Source organism: Exophiala bonariae (assembly GCF_035927105.1).
Source record: "Exophiala bonariae strain CCFEE 5792 chromosome Unknown scaffold_64, whole genome shotgun sequence".
In the NCBI taxonomy this organism is placed as follows: domain Eukaryota; kingdom Fungi; phylum Ascomycota; class Eurotiomycetes; order Chaetothyriales; family Herpotrichiellaceae; genus Exophiala; species Exophiala bonariae.
The window spans coordinates 1-24611 of NW_027042539.1; the positions used below are offsets into that span (position 1 = coordinate 1).

General features: G+C 49.9%; 7 protein-coding genes across 7 annotated transcripts; 5 read left to right on the forward strand and 2 right to left on the reverse strand.

Moving 5' to 3' along the window:
* Positions 1 to 2136: 2136 nt before the first annotated feature.
* Positions 2137 to 3826, forward strand: LTR84_011969 (uncharacterized protein; the record flags this gene model as incomplete). The annotated part of the gene is made up of 2 exons (XM_064855496.1): positions 2137 to 2400; positions 2447 to 3826. 2 exons carry the CDS (start codon positions 2137 to 2139, stop codon positions 3824 to 3826), a joined length of 1644 nt encoding a protein of 547 aa, XP_064699843.1.
* Positions 3827 to 5253: 1427 nt separating this feature from the next.
* On the reverse strand, positions 5254 to 5475 carry LTR84_011970 (uncharacterized protein; the record flags this gene model as incomplete). Its single annotated transcript, XM_064855497.1, has 1 exon — positions 5254 to 5475. The coding sequence occupies one exon, from the start codon at positions 5473 to 5475 to the stop codon at positions 5254 to 5256; it is 222 nt and encodes a 73-aa protein (XP_064699844.1).
* Positions 5476 to 8485: 3010 nt separating this feature from the next.
* On the forward strand, positions 8486 to 9934 carry LTR84_011971 (uncharacterized protein; the record flags this gene model as incomplete). Its single annotated transcript, XM_064855498.1, has 2 exons — positions 8486 to 9324; positions 9385 to 9934. 2 exons carry the CDS (start codon positions 8486 to 8488, stop codon positions 9932 to 9934), a joined length of 1389 nt encoding a protein of 462 aa, XP_064699845.1.
* A 2378-nt stretch (positions 9935 to 12312) lies between these two features.
* Positions 12313 to 13230, forward strand: LTR84_011972 (uncharacterized protein; the record flags this gene model as incomplete). Its single annotated transcript, XM_064855499.1, has 1 exon — positions 12313 to 13230. One exon carries the CDS (start codon positions 12313 to 12315, stop codon positions 13228 to 13230), a length of 918 nt encoding a protein of 305 aa, XP_064699846.1.
* Positions 13231 to 14443: 1213 nt separating this feature from the next.
* On the forward strand, positions 14444 to 17925 carry LTR84_011973 (uncharacterized protein; the record flags this gene model as incomplete). The annotated part of the gene is made up of 9 exons (XM_064855500.1): positions 14444 to 14448; positions 14522 to 14807; positions 14872 to 15100; positions 15172 to 15705; positions 15761 to 16307; positions 16376 to 16726; positions 16830 to 17327; positions 17420 to 17605; positions 17685 to 17925. 9 exons carry the CDS (start codon positions 14444 to 14446, stop codon positions 17923 to 17925), a joined length of 2877 nt encoding a protein of 958 aa, XP_064699847.1.
* A 265-nt stretch (positions 17926 to 18190) lies between these two features.
* LTR84_011974 (uncharacterized protein) lies at positions 18191 to 19913 on the reverse strand (the record flags this gene model as incomplete). Its single annotated transcript, XM_064855501.1, has 3 exons — positions 18191 to 19003; positions 19050 to 19140; positions 19198 to 19913. The coding sequence occupies 3 exons, from the start codon at positions 19911 to 19913 to the stop codon at positions 18191 to 18193; spliced, it is 1620 nt and encodes a 539-aa protein (XP_064699848.1).
* A 2319-nt stretch (positions 19914 to 22232) lies between these two features.
* LTR84_011975 (uncharacterized protein) lies at positions 22233 to 22817 on the forward strand (the record flags this gene model as incomplete). The annotated part of the gene is made up of 1 exon (XM_064855502.1): positions 22233 to 22817. The coding sequence occupies one exon, from the start codon at positions 22233 to 22235 to the stop codon at positions 22815 to 22817; it is 585 nt and encodes a 194-aa protein (XP_064699849.1).
* Positions 22818 to 24611: the final 1794 nt, after the last annotated feature.

Below are 24611 nucleotides of genomic sequence, written 5' to 3' on the forward strand. Positions count from 1 at the left end.
TGTGGTGTTAGGGTTGTCTGGAATTTCCGACGTTTGGCGAATAATCTCCCAGTTGGGGATTGGAACACGACAATTAGGCCGGAACGTATGAAAATGGAGATTGTGGAAGGGTTTGCCGCGTGCATTGAGAATAGAGCCATGAAGAGATATAGGGAGTAAAGCCTTCATGCGCGTAGTGTTTTCATATCGCGATGGATCGGGTAGACGTTGGACCAACTTGTCCGACTTCGCCGTGGGTCCATTTCCATTCCCACCCCAAGGTATCCAACTGGTTAGAGACATCCGAAGTTGTGGCGGTGAAATATTGAACTCGACTTGTTCTGTCCTGAGTCGTCCTCTAAGCAGTGAGAGCACTGCCGTACACCGATGCACGGAACCATAACCTACGGCGTCGAGAGTCCAACCGGGAAGGCAAAGTTCCGTGCCGCGTGCTCGGTTATTGTCATCAGGGCGCCATCATGGCCACTTTGAGGGCCACGTCGCTGCCCTTAGGAGGCACCTGCCAGTCGTACTACAATGTAGCGTCTGAGGTAGGCCAAAGGTGCATATTACACTGAAATAAGGTGCCTCAATTTATCCATAGTATTGGAAAGACAGCAGTTCAGTTGTTAATAGTGCACTTTCCTTGGCAACTGTGTCCAACAGATAGTCTTCTCCATGAGCATGAATCGTGATCTGTGGGAGGCTGGATCCGAATAGGCAAGCCATCAAACCAACATCACTGGAGTGGTGCACCCCTGTGTTTGAAGTCATGTCAGGGCGAGCATCGAGAGGTGATTTTCATTGTCGAAGTTGGATTCCCACCGCATCATGGCAGTGTGGATGCTTCATAACTTGATTGTTGGGCGGTTTCGGCTAGGGCTGTCAAACTTAGTTGAATATGATCATACGGATTGGCAATGAGGCGGGTAAGTCAACCTATGCGAGCAGGACCCTGAACACCAACTGTCCTTTCGCTACCAGGATGGAAGTGGCTTTAAGCCATCACGGTTGTGTGGGTAACAACGGTGGATAGTGAGCGGTAGGCGCCCTCTGGAAATCGACTGGCCGACTTGATGATAACGTCCATCTTCAGCAAATCGAGATGGATCCAGTCGAAGCTGTGCGTACATTAATCCTTGACAAAGTGCCAATGGAATTGAATAGGATAGCACTGGCGTGGGGGACTTTTGGCTAGGTAAGAGCAGAGGGGACATTCTGCCACTTAGGAGTTTGAGAGCATGAAGGGACGAGCTGCAGGGTGTGCCAGGATATGGCATGTGCAAAGAGGATGGGTACCTGGTAAACCTCCACTCCGTCTGGTAGGCAACAGCGACGGAAAGACTCCAGCGGTCTTTACCATTTGTCAGCACAAAACTCTCGATCTCCCGGCCATTCTGGGTATCTGAGCTGTGTGCGCATCGATTGGCCTAGTCCCACCGAAGAGAAGAAAATACACCAGGCAATGAGCATGAGTGGCAATCAATGCATAGTTCTTAGCGCAGTAAAGGATGAGATGTGTCACCAGTTTCCTAGCATATTGTTTGAACTTGGACTCCCTCGCAAGTGCTATGCATTCGCGGCTTCACGTGCTGGGGGGTGGTAGTGGCAAAACGTCGGAGCCAGGACAACAGGTTCTCTTTCTCACCTGTTCGGCCCACTCGAATCAATTCAACTTGGGGTTGGATGACTTTAGATCATTTGACCAAGTTGACGACAGATGAGATGCTCGATTGGAAAATCCTAGAGCTTGACCAAATGGAGGGGAGTCTTCAGTCGAACTGCTTGGGGTTGTCCCTCACAAAAGCGGAGTCCGCGGAACAGTGTTTTAGAGGCCACAAAACCCTCGCATTGGTGACTGATCCACAAGAATCATCATCGTGAAATATATCCAATGACTTTGGAATCCAACCTGCAGTGCACGAATGTGGCACTCTTCGGATTGCTAGAGGGATAAGATTATCGCGGGTGGTAAATGTTTTGTACCTTGGTAGCGTGGTCTCAACAAACCCGCCAAGAATTACACAGCCCAACCATCCCTCTTTCAGCTGATGTCACATGTAACTTCGTCTGAGCGCTTAAGGACCCGACTGCGACTGAACTTCGCCAGCAACAATATGAAGCCGCCCACTCCTCTCTCTCTCACTTCGAGCAACCATGGCACGACGAGACAGTGCAACCATTCCGAAGACCAGAAGACAGTCCCTGAATCTGCAACATCAAGATCATTTATCCACTTCCTCCTTCAGTGCACGACTGACCAGCAAGGGGAAACGCCCTCAAGGTATCATCAAAGGACAAAAGCAAACGCCTCATCGACGGAGCGCACGTCTGGACCGCTTGATTGAGGTCGATGAGACTCAGCCAAAAGACAGCCAGCAGCCTCTGCCATCGCCAATCAGCGACATTAAAAGTCCTAAAGTAAGTCGTTAACGTTATGCTGCAATGCAAGATTGACCCAGTACAGCGTGCACACCCACCTCCTACCTTTCTACCATCGAAGACTCCAAAGCGGAAACGAGAAGCTGAACAGCAACTAAAATCGCTCTCTTCAAAACGACCGCGAACATCCCGTTCCGAACCCTCTCTTCGAGACGTTGATTCCGTTACATATTGGACGAAGACATACCACTGGCCGCGAGAGTACTTCAATGAAAGTGGCGAAATGAGTCACTTATTGGCGAGAAAGAAATCCGCAGCCTCACTTCGCCGAAAGCGGTCGGATAGCGGGTCGGGCGCACCCAGCTCAACCACACCCAGTGACCAGAAGGCCAGGGAGGAGAAGAGTGCTCCTTACAGAGATCCACGTTACAGGGTGCTCCTCGAAGCTACGGGAAGCTATATGGACAGATCCGACCTAGACATCACAAATAAGAGTAAAGCCCTCTGCCGGGACTTGATGGCAAAGGAGCAAACGATTCCCAAGGATTCTATATTCTCCGACAACGTGTTTGAAAAAGCCTGCAGAAAGTTCCAAGACAAGAACGAGGCACGGGTTATCCAAGATATAGGTCGACTAATCGTTCCATCTGCGGAGACTCTGGCTACATTCGGTGCAGAACAGCTCGATAAACTTGTCGAAAGCGTCAACGAGGGTTGGAACAACTCTATTCCTGTTACCAAGACACGACCCCAACCAGACTATTCTGTGGGTTTCAAACGCTCGGCATTCACAGAAGATCAAATTCAGAGACTTCAACCATTCGTTGGCGACCTCTTTGACAGCTCCTTCTTTATGGGCACCTGGTACATGTACTTCCCCTTCTTCTCGAGCGAAGTGAAGTGCGGTGCGGCCGCACTCGATGTTGCAGATCGACAGAACGCGCACAGTATGACGCTCGCAGTTCGGGGAGTCGTGGAACTGTTCCGGCTTGTGGGGCGCGAGCAAGAGCTTCATCGGGAGATCCTCGCCTTTTCCATCTCACATGACAACGAGACTGTGAGGATTTATGGCCACTATCCTGTGATCGAGGGTAAAAAGACCACGTTCTACCGGCACACCATCCGCAAATTCGACTTCACAGAACAGGATGGTAAGGAGAAATGGACGGCATACAAGTTTACCAAGAGCGTCTATAACACCTGGATGTCTGCTCACTTCGAGAGGCTTTGTTCGGCGATTGACGCAATACCTCCCGATATAAACTTTGAACTCCCAGAAGAATCCGAATTGCAATTCCCCTCATCATCTGGACTTTCGCAAGGACTGGAAAGTCATTACCTCTCGGAGTCAGGTGCTACAAGTAACGACGAGCTGAGGCTCCTCGATCCTCGGGAAGCTACACCAGAAACTTCTGTTACCCGAACATCAGAACAGACAGCTTTTAAAAAACCAAAGAAGAGATGAGACTGAGTATTCACACAGCTAGAGCTTCTGGAGATAGAAGGTCTGATTGGGCCAAGCTCTATTCGCCAATATTACTCTCTTCCAAGCTGCTATTACGATGGTGTGCGGGAACAAGTTTGGCCCCAACGGAGTTACTCGTATCAAGTATAGGTACCAATATCCACAGCACAGAGAAATTCTGTACATGATTTATCAAGAGAACCTTTTGCGAAATACTTCGCAAGGGTCGTACTACTGTTTGGACATGGCTCTCGAACGCTATATCTGCCCCGCAAATAGATTGATATCGTGAATGTAAATGCATCTCTGGTGTGTCGTAGTCTTCGAGTTACAGCCAGGAGTAGTACCTACACTCTTACATCAACCTACAGCAATGAAATTCCCTATGTGTACAATTTCCTGTGCTCAAGCGGACACTCCAGGTTGACCCTGAATGGCACATGCATCAACTCAAAGGCTAGTTCATGACGGGTGATATGGAGACTTTCCGATAGGGGCTACAGTTTGTAAAAATGCTAGGTGTTGGGCGCGTGAGCAAATAGATAGTGCTGAGATCGTCTGTAGATGAAACAGCCTCGATCAAAACTCTTCATTGGAGACATTATGCCTTGTCGAAGAGATAATTCAGTTCTACCATCTGTGACTATACAGTTGATCGCACCCAGGCTTCCGGCCGATCGCTCGAATGGGGACGCGATGCAATCACACAACTCCAGAGAAGGCGACGCGTTGCCGGTGAACTGGTACGTACTGAATTATTTCGACTAGATCTGCTCTCCCAGTCGTATCCAAGATATCCCATGACCTTATTGTGGACGCCTGGGCGCCCATAGGCTTTGCTCATTATCAACAAGTCCATGAAAATTGTTCCAGCTCTTGTGGTACCCGACAAAGCTCATTGGCCGCATCATAGCAAAGGCAGAATCGAGCATCATGGAAATATGGGCAGCAAACCCAAGACTCAAAAGTATCGTCCCTGGAGGTGGGCAAGCAACCATGCGGTCGCAGTCTGAGGTGGCAGTGACAGAATCAAGTACAATTCACAAACGTCCTGGCTCACGCCAAGAGAAGACGATTCGACGGCCAGCTCACCCATTTTGGGTAATTGGGTGATGCCGCCCTGTGCTCTTGGCTCGGACGCGATGTCGGCCCCTGCTCACTGAAGCGGGTCACCTTTACACGGCTGTGATTGACCGTCACGGTACATGGTTGCAGCGCCCAGGCTGTATCCGAATCTGTTCAACCAGATTGGGAGACAACTCAAAAGCAGCGCCGTTGGATCTATCCTTTCGAGGCTGGCGTCTTAGCGATTCTCCTCACCACCTACCACATATGCCCACTCCGTCAATTTTGCCACACTCGAAGGAGTCAGTTCAGAGATATATTGAGGGGGATGCCCCTCGCTGCTTTCACCAATTCTGACGTTCCTAAGATTCCCAGTTCTGTCGCGCCTCCGCTCCCAACTTCTGCTGGCTGTTCAACAACACCAACGCTCTTGCAACCGTCTCGAGAGCAGCCCGAACCTTGTGCAGCTGGGTCTGATAGTCTGTTCCTGCGTGCGAGGTCCAACCGATGCCCCAAGCCTGCCACCTCCTTCCCTCGCCTCCCGTGTCGACGTGCCGCCAGATCCAACGTTCAGCCCCAAGCATGGTCACGAAACCCTGCGGCTGCATCGTATCACATTACCCGGTTCCATGAGGAGCTTGCGGTTACGGAGACTTAGACCTGACTGGAGGTTTCTTGGTTCTGGCGAAGGATGGACCTGTTTCTCCTCCATGGTCTGCTCCAAGCCCTCGATGGCGGGTCCAACCCCAAGCATTGTTTCGACAAGGGTGCATGGGCGTGCCACCCATAGGATCCTCCTGTGGGTCGAGCGAACCGCCCGATCTTCGATGCAATCCAATAGCAGAAATACCTCACAAAAGGACATGCATGACGGATGAGACAGTGGGCTGGCCCTATAAGCACAACTCCGTGTCCGGTCGGCTCGCATAAGTTCCGAACAGTGGGTTGCAACGCACGTTGCTAAGCTCGAGTTCTACCTCGTTGGGGTCTGTAGTGCGCATGTGGTTTGGGGATGGCGTGCGACATATTTGCCGAGACCAGGTTCAGTGGTCGACGGACGCATTATTAGCAGAATGTTTTGTCTCTATTGTGAAAGGGGATGGAGATTTGAGCGCAATGCGCATCGAACCCCGTTGAGGGATTCGTGGAACAGTGGCTGGCGGGGGACTCCTCAATCGGTCTCAGAATGCCTTCCGAGAGAGTGTGAAGGTGTGCACGTCAAAATTGGCTATGCGGAAGGTCGAGAGCATACGGCTCTGGAAAGGCAGAGGAATGGACATATCAGCGCACTCTGGACAGAAAAGGGAGACTTAAGTTGGGTTCGGGCAAGCGGCGACAAGAGAAAGAGAGGGAGCGTATACCCGTTTGCTTTTTGATCCCGACACACAGCGATATGCAGCCACCCGGATCAGCATCGACCCAGCTAGTGCCAGCTAGTGCCAGCTAGTGCCAGCTAGTTCCAGAGTTGTTGAACTCTTCTGACCACACAAACGTGTGAACAGCGGGAGAACAGGGTAACAGAGTTAAGGATGCCGAATTCGGGTAGTACTGGGCGCACGGCAGAGGGGAGAGAGTTGGGGACAGCATGTGCAGTGTCAGGGCGATGGTAAAGGGCATTTAAGGACCGAGTCTTCCAGCTCCTTCTCAACCAAAGTCGGATTCTTGTCTCTCTCCTGCCTCTCAAAGTGGCTGAAGCCCTAGTCTTCGTCGTCCGCAGGACCATCGCATTTGGGATCGCGGAAGCGGTTCACTGCTGCTGGTAGTTCGAGTTCTGGTCGGGCTCGGAAGGTGCACAAGATCCTTACCACCGCCTCCGCATCTCAGAATCACACCTATCCCTCCTGCGAGACAGTGGACGACCTCGTCTTCGACGTGGGGGTGGGTTCAGGGCGTCTCAATGTCATCTAAATTATGGAGTGTTGTTTAGAGAGCTGTTCGAAAGTCGTGGTCTCAAGATAGTTCTTTCGCAGGAGATGTCAAGGCGTCCAAAAGGGGGTAGCCCTCGCCTTGCTCAGAGAACCAGTTGATTGAAAACCTTCCCTCCCAAACCTGCCATCCCCAGAGTCCCAAATATGCCGTTTTCAAATTCTACCTTACTAGCCTACATTACTGAGCTTGACCATGGAAGGGGACTCGCAAATCTTTGTCAATGCCTCGGCAAACGAACCTCAGTGGGAGCTGGTCACATTGCTCCTTAAGCAACTTAACAATCATATGGAGGGCGGTCAAGAGACGAGCAGGAGGTCGATGGCTTATGAATTGCCCCACGTTCGCCAGCACTTTGCCATACGTCGCCTTCGCGCTGCCACGATGAGGGCTGTCGAGGAAGATGAAACCCAGCGTCGCATCCTTCATCGACCGGTATAATGGTTCTAGCCGTGCTTGGAGGAGAGTCTAGAACAAAGGTCAGCACTCGGCGGATTCCACGGACAGTCCTAGCATCGTCATCCTTGTTTCACCACAATTCCTCCGAGAGGGTGCGACGAATTTGAGAGGACGTACGGCAGTTGATGTCGTTGCATTCTGAGGAGTGTACACGATGGACAGTGCCATGGAAAGAAGCGAGTCAGTCCGTCAGGCCACTGTCGCATTTACCTTCCAGAAGCTGACTGCATTGAAGTCGCCGCGACAATGTAGGCGTCGACTGCACGAAGGGTAGAGTGATAGATAGTGTATTAGTGCAGCAAGAGGCCGCAGTAACAGCAACATCTTTCACAGCCTCGAGCAGTTCAGCTCTCATGTGGCCATTCAGCCCGCACTATGTGGCATGAGGCTGTCCTCTGGTTCGTCAATTTAGTCGCAACTATTGTCATGACGTGGATGTTTTGGCAGTTTACCTGATGCGATTCCAGTGTTTTGAACATAGCCTTCCTACCATGATTTCTATATAGATTTGTACTAAAATGACGACTTGCGAGCTCGCCTGTAATACTTGCGTGCATCTCCTTCTACCCGGGGGTGCATTGCTATCGCTCCTTGTGAACCTGTTATTCCACCTGTTCCAAAGTCGCCGCCGAGGTTGTTATCGGAGCCGTCCCGGCGCTTGCTGCATACGCCTGGACCGTTGGTTCTCTCTGGGCTGTAAACTACACTGTTGCATATTTATTTCCATTATTAAAGACTAGATGTCGAGTTACTAGCTTCAAGGCTATCCATAGGAGTAATCGGCGTTTTTACCGACCTAAGTTTAGTAGCAGGATGCTCGTGAAGCACTAGCGTGCCAAGGTACTTAACCTTGAACAGTGCCGCCGAGCAGGTTATATGAAACAAAGCCTCCAAGCTCTGATCGCCAGAGCCGCGCGCCTAGAGAGCTGGTTGCTCTCGTCCAATCATTCTACAGACTGTCAGCTGCTTCAACTACTTTTAGTAACCGTCAGTTGCAGAAAGGGGAAACACGGGTACATGGAAATTGGCGCTCCAAGTCATTAAATACCCAAGGCGGGACCGCCCTGGACGCTTGTCCAAAACTACTATGAAATCCTTCAACTGGTTAATTTATCCCGCCAGAGACGGCGGGTTTCTGTTCATTATTTTGCTCAGAGCAGTGGTCAGACGGAACCTAATGGCTGCACAATGCAACGACTGCTTCAGCAAATGTTTCTGCCTCGTGAGGAGTCGGATGATCTGGAAAAAAAGGGCCAATCTGTCATTGAGCAAGTAACCTACAATAAGCGGTCGGAATTCGTCCAATTACTGTTCGATGTCAAGCCCACGGCCATTACGAATTTCCCTGGAATCGAGTCATTCTGCGACTACTTGGAGCATGATGCTTTCCAGCCATTGATGGGTCCAACCTTTGGTTTGATTTGGGGCATGATATCCTGTGCGAATCCCAAAGAGATAGCAGACTGCTGGGACTGGAGTCTTGCAGTATTGCAGGTGCTACGATCAGAACAATCAGGAATCAGCATACACGACCTGTTTCAGCGCCTCGAGCAGAGTGGGAACTCCAAGCAGAAACTGGGACCGGAGCAGGACAAGAGCTACGTCTACATTGCCATCTTTGGGGTTTTGTGTTGGTCAAGCCTGGTTGTGCGGCCCAGGTTGATCTTCACAGACGATGTAGCGCCGAACTTAACATGTCTCCTGCCACTCGGGTTCAAATCGACCAACGCTTCCACTTCCCACAGAATAAGCGACAGGTGTATGCGACCAATTCTGACCACCTTTCGGTCATTCAAGCCACAGCACTGGGGTGACCAGTCAGATGACCGTACACAGATTGGAGCGACAGAGATGGACAGCCTATACCAGGCAAGTCTTAACATCCATGTACTACGCCACTTTGGAAAGGTCACGATTCAATGGGTCGATACCATCAGCGAGCATCTCCGATTCAATCCAGCTAACCGCCGGCTGTCCTTGTTTCGCTTTCCGACATTCTGCGCATTGCTTGTCATCCATGGAGATAACGTTTGCTCAGCGATTCGAAGGTATGATGCACATCGTAGTGCTGGTTTTTATTAGCGTCGATTGTAGCTAAATCTTGATAGTGTTGCCGACCAATTCGACCCCTTGTCCCAGGAGGATAGAGATCAGTGTTGCGTCAGTCTGGAGCAAGAGATTATACTCTCCTATCGTCTTCTGTTTGGACAAGATGGCAAGTCCAGAAAGCTTGCACGTGGAGAAGTCTGTAAGTTGAAGAGCTCGTTAGCAAAGCAGAATGTGGACGTCATGCTCTTGGATCTCTGCGAGCGCAAGTACGAGCACGGCAGTCTGTGGTGGAAGAGGTACGACAAAGTCCTGCGAAGCTATCCTTCAGAGATATGGCCAATCACATGTCGGACCATAGAAGGGCATCTCCAGCAAAACGACGTGTACAACGCTCGAGATAGCTTCCCAAGACTCGGACCACGGTTGATCAAGCTCCAGCAATTCAGTTCACGTCAGCGTCCCAGCAAGTTGACTGATCTGTGGCGCGACAGGCGAAATCCTCTGCAATGGTACACATTCTGGGCTGTGTTGCTGGTTGGGGGCGTGGCGAACGTCCTGGCAGCGCTTCAGCTTGCGGTTGGTGTTGCTCAATTGAAAGCCTCGTTGTAGAATACTGCCTACCTTCAGCTATTGGCTCCCAATGTTCCAGAAAAGCTACCACATGACCAAAAAGAACGATGATACCAATTGGCACCGGGTTACAATTCCTTATATCGACACTTTGGCTACGGACAAAATATCGTCATTACATTGCTTGGCGGTCAGGAGCACAAGACAGAGTCCACCGCTGCCTTCGCCTGCTAAGTGAAGAAGTTCTTCCATAGCCTCTAGTTTGGCCTGCTCATTGGAGTGGCCGCCGGTGACCTAATGGGCACGAAGGGTTTTCCAGCTTCTGCACTCCAGAGGGGTGCTCGCCAGCACGGAGGTTGTAGTCGGGTTTCCGATTGGCAGCATCAATCTTAACGCATCCAACAACACCGACATCTTCCTCGAGTCCTGCGAAACTGTGTGAGTTCGACAAGACCGATGAGCGGGAAGAAGGAAATGGGACGGGCTCGCGGATCGCACTCAACGCCGGCTCGCGTATGGTACGAGCCGATGGGGTCTTGGGAGAAGTTAACGAGGACACTCAGAGGAGGAGCGTGCTAAGAGATTGACTTCGATTTAATAAGACTCGAAATTAAGGCGGCTAGCAACTTGGATTTTAGCTTATTTCGAGCGCTTTAACGTCCCAGCCGTTACGTCAAACATAATTTCTAGTAGTGCTTCATAGTGATAGAAGCATCCACGGAGAGACGGATTGATAGAAAGAGAATGCAGTAAGATGCATTAACAGCTTAATGAGTTGATTGCTATCGAACAGTACTTGGCCATCTGGCATAGCTTTACATGTTTGCATAGTTTACAATAAAAGCCTAGATGTACATACCGATCACCCTTTCCTTAGCGTGTTTACTTTCATTCCAACGCATGGCTCTCGACATCCTTAATATACCAAAAGAAGGAACTAGGAACAGTGGCTCAAAACGCGACATACTACAATCCGACCCGCTGCCTTCGAGGGCCCTATCTCGCTCGTTAGAGTTGAGGGCGTAGAAGTCACGAGCCAACAGATAGCTTCTTCATAATCGCCTCTTTCAGCCCATCGACAGTGTCCACCATCTGAACCCTGAATTTGTTACACACAATCTGCACATTCCCCCTCTTCCAGTATCCTTCCGGACAGACAACAATAGCTTTGCCAAGAACCCGTGCACAGAGCCCCAACTCGAGCAAACTAACGGGCGCTTGGGTGTCCGGGTGGAAGTAAACGACGACAATGTCGGCCTGGTCCTGCTTTTCAAGCTCCCATTCCACCTGTTCCCGGTACGGAGCAAAGTTGATGTCCTCGCGCCACGAGCTGTTCCAATCAGCGCGATACGGATTATAAATCGTGACCGGCGCGTCGGAGAGGGAGGTGGAGAGGGCGTCGCGCCAGTCGGTCGTGTCGACTTTGCTAGTCGTGCCGGCGAGGAAGACGGACTTCACGAATTGGGGCACCTCATCCGAAGGCGCGTAGATGATCTGGCTCCGTGACTGAGCCATTCTCAAGGACGAGAAGGTGTTCCTGAGGACTGTTCGAAAGAAAGGAGGGAGGAAGGGAGGGTAGAGAACATGAGCTCGAAGCATGAGCCTAAAAGGTCGCCTTAGCTAATACAGAGTTCCTCTTTGTTGAAGGCAGAACTGGCCGCTTGGGCATAAATAGTGGCCGATAAGCCGCGGGGATTGCAGCTCCTTGCCCCTCATGTTAAGCGGAACCCAGGTGTGCCTCACCTCTTTCCACCACCCCAAAAATCTTGTCTAGCAACATAGTATATTTTGGGGTCTCTGTGGGTCGGTAGAAAGTTTGAGCTACCGACCTTTTGTTGAAGAACATCTCCGGGGCACGATACTGCTCGTCGTGAACCCAGAGATTCGAGACTGTTGGCGCGAGACAATTGAATGGCTGTACCATAGAAATCAGTCACAAGGATTCCAAGTGACGGAGACCCGTCTCCAGTCTACACTGTTTAGGTAGCCCAATTTCACGCCTCGGAATTCTGCTATGTCTGCATGCTTGCGCCATGGCTGTAAAAGAGCTGCACTCATACTCAAACCAGGTTCTGCCGCACATACAATCCACGATTGGTAAGGGTTGCAGCTTGGGGATGCTGGTGAGCCAAAGCCTTCACCATAAGATGCTTGGTAGGTGCATGGAGCGTCTTGCCAAAGGATAAAAAGGTTACCCGTGTTCTTAGATTGGGGTGGATGGCTGGGAGTTTCGTTGCATGCGATAGGCTGGAAAACTGTCCTACTCACACTTTCTCACCGGGTGAAATTGTCTCAAGGCACTTTTTCCTCCACAGATTCTGTCTCACGCCAAAATCGCCTCAACAGACTCTGGCCAATATCCCATATATCCGTAAATTGCTCTTCCACTTGACCTTACTATAGGTGGCATCCACAACATGCCCCCCTCCTTGAAAGTGATGCTCGATGGCTCTTTGTTCGACATTCGGGACGCTTGTAAAAAGCAACCTGACATCTTCCGCGACACTCTCATTTCGGCCCTTCTATTGATTCCACTTGACGACCAAAACATTAAGCGCATTCAACTTGGGGAAGCCTTTCGCGGCTCTCTCCAAGCTGAGCGACACTCCACGCCATATCGCCTCCATTCTGTTATCTCAGCATGCAAGGAAGGGAAGACTGATGAGGCTTCACTTGAGGCCAAGTTTTTTGAACACGGAGGTGCTCGGGCTGTTACGGCTCTTGCAGCGGCCGCTGCAGATGACAACAACATCATGGTCCAACTGGAAAATCTGAGGAATGAGGAGCTGCAAGCGTTCTTGGAGTCTATCGACACGATTGAGTGGCATCGTGATCTTCTTTTTATGGCTGAGGCAATGGACAGGAAACGCCTGTCGATAACCTCAAAGAAAATATACCTCGTCCGGCCCCGGCCTTCTCGGAGCATTAAGACACCCATTGTGGACGCCACACCAATCCAAAAGCCATCCCAGCATTCTCGTCGTGCTGTGCGTCAGACCTGTTCAAATAGAGGCCGGTTCATCAATGTTGTTCATGATCGAAGCAACCCACCCTTCCCATATCAAACGTCATCTCATACTGGTCCTACAGATGCTGCGAAACAGACTCCTATGGGTAAATGTCCTTATACCGAAAACGCGATTATGGAGGCGGAATTGAGGGGTTTCGAATATGCTGGCATATACCAATCGGTCCCCGAAAATCAACCCTTATCTGGAGGCGGCAGCAATAGGATTGATTTGGACCGTATTGATAGCGCTCCACCATCTCTTGATGAAGTCGGGTCTGACACCGACTACTTTGGAATCGATTTGGACCAACTTAATTCTTTCTGAAAATGAGGCAAAAAAGTACAGTGTCCCCAGAACCAACACTGATGCGAGCAGGCTGCGAAATATTGAGCAGTACACCGACCTTCAGCGGCACGTCGTCCAATGTGGGTGAGGATCCTTCGTTATGATACAGCATCAAGATTTCGCCTGGAAACGTGTCAAGCGTTGTCGGTTCGAGGAAGGTGCTGCAGGGGCCGAGACACCGCAGGAGGAAAGCAACTTTGCCTGTGGTCTTAAGATAGAAATTAGCATCTGCACATATGCATGAGAGAGTTGGAGTATACCGCCACATTTATCGCATCGATCACCGGTTTAATTCGCTGCATTCGGTCAGGGTGGCTGCATTGTGCGATTTCGTCACTCCCACGGTATGGTCGCCAGTTCTTGTTCTCCATGAGCCATTCTGCCAGGGTACTCGCCTGTTCAAGGACATCCTCGCCGGGGACATCAGCACTCATATGGTTGGATATTATGCGACGTAGTGATGCACCGTCTAACCACTGAAGACAAAAGTCATGTCAGTTTGGGAGGAGATGATCTAAGCATCACACGTGGTGGTCCCGCTGCCAGGCTTGGCATCAGGAGGTCTCCAGCAAAGTCAGGACAAAACCAACTTCCTCTCCTGCAAACCAACGACGTCAAGCTGATTTGCCTGCGCAAGGATTTAAGTACGAAGATGAAGTGAGCCAAACAGGCAATAACTAAGCGTTCTCATTGATGGCTGACCTGCGGGAAACCAAGACTCTCGAAGTCGTTGGATCCGTGAGCGCTGGAAAAAAGACAGTTGCTTTCGGCAATTACTGTACAAGTATTTTCTTCATCTCTTTGAGATCCATTTTTCTGTCTCTCTCGGTCTGACTTTCATTCGCCTCTGTGTATGTGCTTACACTAAAATGAAGTTGAACGGTGTCGATCTCGAATCTCTCAAACTTTTGGAAGCAACAGGCAAAACAAAATACGGCCAGATCTTGGAAGACGATTGATGAGGAGTGCGGGGGCATTAGAGAGACGTGACTGGGGGCGAACTTGGCATCGAGAAGAGACCCTCCAAAAGCGGCGGGAAATTTCCCTGCAACCTGTGAAAGGTACTTGACTAGCGTCCTGGCAAATCTTGCTTGGCAAAGTCAGAGACGTCCAAGTTCCTGCAGACACCCTCTCATGCATCAGTGCGTCTCTACGCCATAAAATTACTACTAGAGTTGTCATGGAGTCCCTTATGCTGTAAGTTTTTGCATCTTCATTTGTATAGTCTATATTTTATGCCAGGTATGGTCTAACACGACATATGCACAAGAGAGGACCTCTTCGCCAAGCAGTGGACGTCAGCGACCAAGTCCTGCGTAGAACGTATGGAACCTCACGATCGCAGAACTATCAGAAGCTTCCGCACATATGAGGACGTAAAAGAGCATGTTTTTGTCAACCAAGATGAAGAGGCGTCTGCGGCTGCACTGCAAGAGCTAGCCATGCTCCAGCCGCGACTTATCGACCTGAAGAACTTCAGCGACTTCTTTGCCGCAGAGCTTGGTCCGACTCTTGACACGGGTACATTCTGGGGATTGCTTGGCCTACTGCTAACAGTGAGAAATACAATCATACTACACTCGCTTCCATGCAAAGTTGTTTCTGACAGACGAACGTTAGTTAGTCTTACAACACAATCAGGCAATGCGGCAAGTTGTCCAGATGCTTAAGAAGCTGAGCAGGAATTGTCATGATTTCATGCTTCATTGCCAACAGAGTTTCTCCATCAATAAGGAGGACAAGGAATCCTGCTTTGATATATGTGTGACAATCACCACGTTTCTCGCGGATGCTGTGCAATTCCTGCGCCAAGCAGACGATGATTTCTCAGAGCTGACATACCCTCACGGTGAGAATTCCACTCCGAGAAACCGTTGCATGATTATTGTGAATATTTGTGAACTAATACTAGCATGGCAGACCGGCACGATTCGAGATGGACTGAACTGACCAAGAAGTTCACCACTGCCATAGATGAGATCGAGGACACGCTCAGTCGCGTCGAGAGGGTCGCCGCCATGTATGAGAGACAGTACCGGGGTGACAGGGCTTCGTGGTTTTCCTATCTCTCCCTCTCACCTCGCGCGTTCCGAGATACGGCACTGCTACCTTGTTTCGTCCTTCCACCCACACAAACCGCCCGATTCTTCAATCGAGAAGATGTGATTGAAAAGATTGATAAACATTTCCAAGACGGCGATTCAACCCCGTCCCTACGCTCGCTGGCACTCTATGGCATGGGAGGGGTCGGTAAGAGCCACGTTGCCATGAGATATCTAGAAAAGCGGCAGATGGCCAAAGACTTGGACGCTATATTCTGGACCAATGCCGAAAATCCGGTTTCTATCCAACAAAGCTTTACGGACATTGCTATTAGGTTGAAACTACCTGATACTGGGCCAGCTACTCATGATGAAAATCGAATGATTCTGAAAGGCTGGCTGCAGCAGACTGGTATGCTCGAGAGGATCTCTTAGGGAAACTGATTGCTGACGAAAACGTCGATTAGAATGTAAGTGGATGATCATCTACGATAACGCAGAGACTAGCGAGCTCCTTCGAGACTACTGGCCTTTATCCGGTAGTAATGGTCGAGTCTTAATCACAACGAGAAACCATTCGATCGGTTTCGATCCAGCAGACGCTGGCGTTGAGGTACTCCCATGGGATATCGATACCGGCTCCAGGTTCTTGCTACATCTTCTAACGGGACACATCAGCGCCGAACTTTTGGTAAACGAATCACAGTCTGCATACAGCCTCTCTGAGAGGTTAAGTGGCCATGCATTAGCGCTGTCCAACATGTGTGGCTTACTCCACCGTCGTTCATGGTCCATATCAGAACTTGTCGAGGTTTATGATAGGTCCAGGGACTTCAAGGACGGGCTTGGACCCGTCTGGCAGCTATCTTTTGAGAGCCTCCAGCCCGATTGTGCTGCCCTATTGTCTGCCCTTACTTTCTGTTCGCCTGACGATATCCCGCAGTCATTGTTCGAGCTCAAGGAAGATGCAGAAAACCTTACGGATGACATGCTGTGGTACCTTGACTCCGATCGGTTAGGAGCCCGCTTTCCTATGTCCAAACTGCTTCCAGCAATTGCGATTGCTAACATGAATATCCTAGTCTGAGTACAGCTACAGAAGATCTGTTGACGCTTGCATTAGTCAAAAGAGACAGATACGAGCGCGTATTCTCGATCCACCGTCTCATCGCAGCCCAGTTCCGCCGCTTTTTGAGCCCCAAGGACCGCCAAAGGGGATTTTTCGAAGCTTCAATCCTAATGTACAATGCCTTTCCAAAGAGGCCGAAGATGCCAGAGTCTGCCAGAGCCAACCTTTACAACGTTTGGGACAGGTGTCAAACTTGGTTGCAGCATGTGCTGCAGCTCAAAAGTGGCTTCATGCAAGAGCGAAAGCGGAATCCGAGCTTCTCCGCCTGCAGAGAGACTTGCGAGACATGGGTCCAATGCCAACGGTTAGTCAAAAATGCGCGAACACATTAAAAGGCTAACTTATCCACAACCTCCTCCCCTGTCCCAAAGCATCTTCCCGTTGTGTACACTGATACCATTTATCAGCTTCCTCCTCGAGACGCAAAACTGGCGCGAGCTTGAGGACCTCGTCACCATCAACAAAATTGCCATGGCCACGCTACCTGAAGCAGACAAGGAGATCTACCTCCTCTCATCGACCGAAATTCATGTATCCTCGATGTGGGCATTTCGGGGCCAATTCAAGCTGGCCCTCGAGAGTCTGCTGATAGCGCACAGTCTCAAGCTGTCCGAGTGCCCAATCGACCTCCAGAACACCTGTTGGATCGAAGACAACCTGGCTACCATTCATGGGTGCTTGCTGGATTTTAGCACCGCGATCGAGTGGATCGAGCGCAGCCGTGCGACGTGGATGTGTTGGTCCGAGACGGCGGGCGTTGAGTTCAAGTGTCCCCCACTTCTGATGCTAACACATGGAAGAATTTTGGCTCATGGGCGAAGGCTCGATGAAGCAAGGGCGCAGTTGAGCGAAGCGGTAGATGGGTTTTTGTCTGCAGAGCCGTTTGTCTGGGCTCCAACGGCTACGTGAGTTCTCCCTCCGTCTCTAATACACCAGCTTGTCAGAGAACCAGAGAAACCCATAGTCGCATCAAGAATCCAATACTAATAACACGCAGTTGCAAGTTCACCATAGGACGGCTCCTCATGTTCGAAGGGAGGTACGACGCCGCGGAAAGCATGTTGATAGAATCTCAATCCATGTGGCTCCAAGGCGACAAATCTCGCGCTCTAGACTTCAACGGTATCATTGTGTACCATTTGGGTTGCTGCGCCTTGATGCAGGGAAACATCGATGTTGCACTGTAAGTTGGGATAAGCCGGGAATGGCGAGCGCGTTGTGATCAGACTTTATGCTAAGTATGATATTTCTTTTCGTTTTAGAAACCATCTCCAAGAGGCCAAGGCCATCAGCTCTATTCACAAGAACACGCATCCTGCCAAGTACGCTCGATCTCTGTTCAAGCTATCTGACGCACTGCGTCAGGTCCCTGAACGGGAGCCGGAAGCTGATCAGCAGCTCAGAGAAGCGGAAGACTTATATTTCCAAATCACCGGCAAGCCGCGGTCGACTACGGTAAAGGAGGAAGATTTTGATGCTCTTATACACATCAGTCAACGGTAGGGTACTTAAGGCAAAGACAATCTCTTTGAGACCCCTATGACATTCATGATCCTGGCTGCCCCAAATCTGTATCTTTCGCATCGCATCGCTTGCCCTACTATAGAATTGCCCGATTAGGATAATTTGTTCAGTAGCTCCGTTGTTTGCGTGTTCAGCTTCCACCTTTTGCGCAATGATGTTTTTAGTCCAATGTTTGTATTTGAGCTAAAGTACTTTCTGTTGCTATTTAATCACCGATTCGACGTCTCCCAGAACCGAAGCACCCTTAGCCCCTTGAGCCTAAAAAAGGGACCTTCCCTTCTTCATCTCTGACAATCTTTCCAGCGCCGTTTGCAGTCATTCTCCTCGCTCGCGTGGATCGATGAGTTCGTCCCGGTTTGATTTCGACTGGACTGGATGCAGCGATCTGATTTATTTCTTGCTCAGCGCTCGCTGTCTGCGACTTCTGGAGAACCACACCAGGAAAGATAGGAACATCACTTGAGCCGTCCGCGACAAAGATTCTGGGGAACAGGGTTAGGACAGCTTCGTCCGTATCGAACGCTTCGACATCCACAGCATGTGAGCTCAATTGGTCGCTGTCATTAGAGAATCGGATGGATTGCCATTCCCAACTCTCGGTTTCCCACTTAACCTCGGCTTCAAAGTGACTCTTATGTCGCTGTAGGCCCCACCAAATGTCTTCCGCCTCTTGTACCTTGGACTTCAGCTCTCCGCTAAACTTTTGAGCCGCGTCGAGCCCGAGAAGGTCCTGGACTGGGCTGAGGACTTCTCGTACCACCGTAGAAACCCTTTGTGTTGCGATCTCCCTCTGTTTCCTCTCGAATAGGGACATGATCATGCCGCGTAGAAATTCTTTCCTTGCGTTATCCGATATCTCGAACAATAAATCTCTTAATTCACTCTCCTCTTCGACGATATATGTCGGAGTAAAAATGTGATTTGTTAGTGAGCGGGACAGGACTGCCATCACCAAGAAGGTACGCATTTGTTTTGCAGCACGGGTGTTGGAATAGGGTACCGGAGTCGCATGTGTCGCTTCCGGCACCTGTTTCAACGCTCTCCATGCTCTTATGTCCTGAAGGGTAGTTAGCAGAGCTTTCTTGTATTGATCTGGTATGTACCTCTTCTTTCTCGGGAACAGGTAGCTCCTTCCATATGTTTGTTTTCACTACATCAAAGCAGGATCGCCAAACCCCCCTCATTGAGTTGCGGCTAGGAGGACAGTTAGTAATTGCTTAGTTGAGATTGAAATAGTTAGCTAATACTGACACTTCGTCGCGGGATTCAGAAGAAAGAGGATAACAGAAGTCCATTAACGCTTTGAGCTTTCTGTCAGTGTCATCTAATTGATTTCTCAGGTCTCTCTTCTCTCGTTCTAGAGCCTTGGTGCTCCCTTCGATATTCGAGATAATAACTTCTTTTTGCTCCAGATTCTGTTGGAGCTGTATTATTGTGGAGTCCTTTTCAGCCGACTTGCTTTCAAGCTCTTTGACTTTGCTTTGTGTTCGCGAGATTGATTCCTCTAGGCTTTGAATTTTATTCGAAAGCGACGTGATTTCGAGCTGCAGCTCCTGTCGGGCCTCGGTCTGTTTCTTGTTGAGCTTCTCTTGGGATTCCAGCTCCTTTTCCACAAGATCGAGCTTAACCCAGAGCTCACCTTTTTCTTCCTTGAGCCTCTGGACAGTTTCTTGATGGGATTCGAGAAATTCTTGGCGTGCGATCTTAGAGTTGGTCTTTGTTTGCTGCATTTGGCTTTGTAGATTCCCAACCTCATCTTCATTCACCTTAGCTGCTTGTCTTAGGCAGGTCATTTCATTAAATAGTCCGTCGGCGTATTTGAAACTATCTCCGGCCGAGAGGATTTTGACAGAGTCTATGAGCTCTTTGATTTGTTGTACACTCTTGCTGGGCAACATACTTTCAGGTGATTCGTATTTCGTCTCATTTGGTGGACCGAACACTTCCCCGTTTGCTTGCGATGCCATCATGCAAAAAAGTCCTCAGGGAAGCCCAATAGGTACAGTGTACGACTTGGTGTACCAGAGAAGCTGACAGAAGGGGAGAGAATCACGATCAGGGCAGCACGAAAGAGAGTCTTCAAATAAAGGTATCACCTTGGACCTTATCCCGGCCATTTGTTGGGTGGCAGGTCTCGTGCTGGCACACGAATCCGTGCATGTCCTTTGAATGCTCTTTATTCTCCGCATGGCAAAGGCGGCTAAAGGGTAGCGGGAGATCAACCGGGGGCAGCAGCTGACGCTTTGTCCTTTGAGGTTGTTTCTTGCAGGAATGCTGGGATGTTGCAGAATGAGGCAACAAATTAATTAATGTGCATCTAGTCCAACTGTCACAAGTACCGGAGTTTCGTAAGTCATCTCAAGTAGAGGCTCTTGTCTTCAAGCGAATCAAGGTTAAAAGTCTGACAGAGATTCTGCATCACAACGGCATGGTTCGGCGCAGGAAAGCCTCTGGCATGGTTTACCTCATCTTCTGACGCGGAAATATCAAAATCGGTGAGTCGGTTTAGACGTAGTCGATTCCGTAGCTAATGTAAGCTGAAAGATTCGTGTTGGTTCGTCATTGAACACTTTGCCGAGGCGAAATTTATCGACCAATACTTTCATGATGCAGTCACACATGTCGATCGGCGCCTCGTCACCTGTTTGCAGTAGCACGAACAGCACCCCCACAACTAAATGCATTTAGAGCGTTGCGCCATCGGCCCGGCCCTGCTGAACGCGAGCAAGCTGCTAGTGAAGTCTGTGCTGTTCTATCCATCATCAGTCATAGCGAGAGACTCTCGAATGAATCAAACAGATGGCTGCAGACGAGGTTGACCTTCACTGAAGCCTACCGAAAACACCCTTGTCAATGTGACTGATAACTGGCCTTACATGTTCACATGGGCTCTGTCAACCCATAGTTGCGTGCCGCAAATGCACAAGGCGACCAGTTGAAGCATATCCCAATAGAACCCGTAGACTCCGCCCATTGTAATTTGAATTCCTTATCGTGCTTTTGAGACTCGTCCAGTCCTCCCAGCTTTTGGATCGTGGTGGATAGGAGCGCAGGGATATGATTCCCCTTTATTCCATGTGCTTCACTAAACCGGTCAGTCTGCACCAGAGATTGTTCACCTTCAAGAATTCACCTCAATTGGTTGGAAAATTTTAGGGTCTCCAGGCATTGGCGACATCCATTGCTCTGTCACTGCAGCAGGATGAGATCAGACATCCAAATGCTGAAACCTTCCCTGTGTCGATTGTCGAATCCAAGTTCTTTATCCTTAAGCCCTCTGTCATCTCTGTGAAGGAGGGCTGAGAAGAGAGTTTAAAGAGTTGAATCTCACCTGGGATAGAAAGGTTTTCCGGGGGGGGCTTGGGGTTAACGGGGGAAAGGGTGCCCCCCAGAACGCTAAAGGACCAGCTGACAATTGGCCCGTTTAGGCATCGCTTATGAAGCTTGTGTACCAACTGGCCCCTATTTTGTAACTATCTCCAAAGGCACCTGCACGGAAGAGAACAGACGGGAATAGAGTCGAAGGACGTGAAGACAATGAGTGTTATCTAACGCATTAAAAACCACGGTAAATCGAGTCGCAACACCTGCACTCTCCATCACCGGTCGTCTAGTCCAGCTAGCTAAACATCCGTCACACCCCACTCCACGTGCAGGCGACCGCGAAACCAACAATGCTAGCCAGCTTAGACTCTAAGCCGCACTTCAGCCTGATCGAGAATTCTCCATCATGATTCTCCCACATTCATTTGGACAGCTGTGGCCATGGGCTTAGATTTGAATGTCCCCAAAAAGTTTTTCACGCAAAATCCAGCATTCATCAGTTAGAGATTCTTCCCTCGCTTCGAGGCCGAAGCTCCCCTTCAATTCTCCATGCAGGTTCTTGGCCCGTTTTCAGGTTCTCTCACCTGGAGCCGAACTGAATGGCCCAATTATTATACTTGGAAGTTAGAAGGCATACGTGCCCACCACCAATGAAAATCAGCGAGAATGTGGGCTGGCTCCTTGTCAAAAATTGTCCTTACTGTACAACTGTAGTACAGTAGGACTCACCGGTTAAGAACCAGCGGATGAGTTGAGATTTCCGGATTGGTAGCTATAAAGAAATCTTACCACCCCCTCAACAACCCCGGTAAGTCGCTTTGCAGAATCATTAGTATTTTCGGTGCTTAGGCCTAGATGATAAATCTCCTCGTGACGACCAATTTCAATATGTCGACTTTCTACATCTTGTTTTCCCCTCTGCGGCAGCTCACTATTGCTATCGTGGTAGATTCAATGCAATTATGGAAGTCGTTAGCGCATTCTCTGCCATTCTAACCATCGCAACGGAGTTCAATCACATTTACAAAAGGCTTCACCGCTGCTTGAGAACCCTCAAATACGCCCGGGAGGACATCAAGGCCATCCGCGACGAAGTGGAAATATTTAGCAACCTTCTATGCATGTTTCACAGGACTATCACGGATGCCCGTTTGGCGGACGAAGGGCTGTCCGCAGAGATCAAAGCATCCAAAATGGCGCAAGGCATTGTCAGATCAGGCAAAGCAGCTTTAATAAAGATTGAAGACATTTTGGACGAAGTCGAGCCGCTGAGAGCCGACAAGGCCTACCCCACTCTTGCGCAATGGATTGCTCGCTGGAAATGGTCCACGCGGAAGGAGGAATGGACACTTGTTCAAATTTCACTCAATTCTATCAAGCAAAGCGCCAATCTACTCATATCGATGGTATATTTCCAGGACCTTGTTCACAAGCTCGACAAGCTGCGAGCAGGGGAGAGAACGATACCGAACGAGATGCTTCAACAATTGTCAGTCGTCCAATTTCATCGAGTCTTGTCCAAACTGTGGATACTGATTGCCACGTAACAGATCTCTGTATACAAGGCAGGCCAAAACATTGATTTCTCGGTGCAAAAGGACCGTGGAAGAGAGTAGACGTGTGCAAGACCAGCAGGCGTATTTGTTGCAGATCAGTCAAGAAATTACCGCGATGGCATCCCATTTGGCTCGATCTCACATTGTGTCGCACCCTGAACTCGCAGTCGTTCTAGATCACAACGGGTTTCCGTCCTTCGCCGCCGGTGATTCGATAACATCAACCAATTCTAGCTCATCCGGAAGTCCCCAGATACGATCCTCTGACCCCAGCAGCCCAAGAGGGCCTCAGTCGGGACCTTCTTCCGGCCATGCACCAGTGTCTGAAATATCTTTAGATCCTTCAGATCAGGCACCTGTGTCTGGAATCCTCTCAGATGCCACAGGTCATGCACCAGGGGCTGAAATACTCATACCTGTAGAGCATGCACCTGTATCTGGAATATCTTCAGACCATGTACCTGCGTCGGGAAGGTGTGGCCCAGACTCTGAGCCTGGCACCTCCGGCGCACAACCACCTAGTCCGATTCCAGCCGGTAACGGCCAAAGCTGGGTTCCAACTGCATTATTTGGCCGACCGGAACCAAGCATACGTCCATCCAATCCCCGACATTCAGATACAAATCTGGCAGAGCGCCCGGTGATTGTGGATGATAGCCGGGGCCTTCGCGAAGAATACCGTCGTCCAAGAAGGGTGCCGGTATCGTCCTAGTAGGACTTGATTTCAGCGTTGTCGAGGATCAAGAGCCGTCTATCCTCTGATGCGTTGCTGAGCCATTGCTTAACCAGCGATTTGGGGTCTGCTTTGTCGTCTTCAATTCCTGGAATTCCAAGCTTCTTTGCGATGTCGAGGATATCCCTTTCAAAGGTTAATTGATCCGTGACCCCAGCCCAAAAGGTCGAAAGTTGTGGATGCTCCGACCTCATTTGGTGGACAAACTCCAGTGCTAGATAACTTTTGGCCACACCTTCCCAGACGGAGGATGGACATGTAGTATCTGGTTTTGTATTCATTATTCTCCAAACTGTGCATCGCCCTGGTGCCGACCGCTCCGTCTTGACAGGCTTGCCGCTTTGCAACGTCAGCAGGACTACCCTCGCTCTTTCCCTTCAAGGAAAACTTTGGCGCAAGCCGGCAGGAAGGTATTATTGCATAAGTTCGTGTGAGGCCCTGTATGATTGAGAGGTAAGGTATAAACGAGCAGGATAGTAACATCGTCGAAAAGCTCTGCTCTAAATAGGCCATTCTGTCTCCAGATGTTCTTCAGATATATGAGCACAAAGTCTCATCTCTTCTTTGGTTTCTTGAATGTCGCCTGTTCTGATGGTTGGGTAACAGAAGTTTCTGGTGTCACTTCCTGAGGATCGAGGAGCCTCAGCTCGTCGTCAACTGTGGCTCCTGAGTCCGAAAGGTGGTGGCTTTCCAGTCCTTGTGAAAGTCCAGATGATGAGGGGAATTGTAGTTCAGATTCCTCCGAAACATCAAAATGTATATCGGGCGGTATTGCATCGATTGCCGAGCAAAGCCTTTTGAAATGAACAGGCATCCAGGTGTCATAGACACTTTTGGTAAACTTGTACGCCGTTCATTTCTCTTTCCCATCGAGTGCTGTGAAGCTGAATTCATGGATGGGATGACGGTAGAAAGGATTTCGCTTTTCAGCCTTCTGATGCCTTGAGGACGATTCCCTGTGCCAGTCAGTACATTACTGAAGATGGAAGCGGATAAATTACCTTCATGTGGCAGCTTCAGAGACTGCCGTGAGGTCCTCTGAGCGGTTGCAC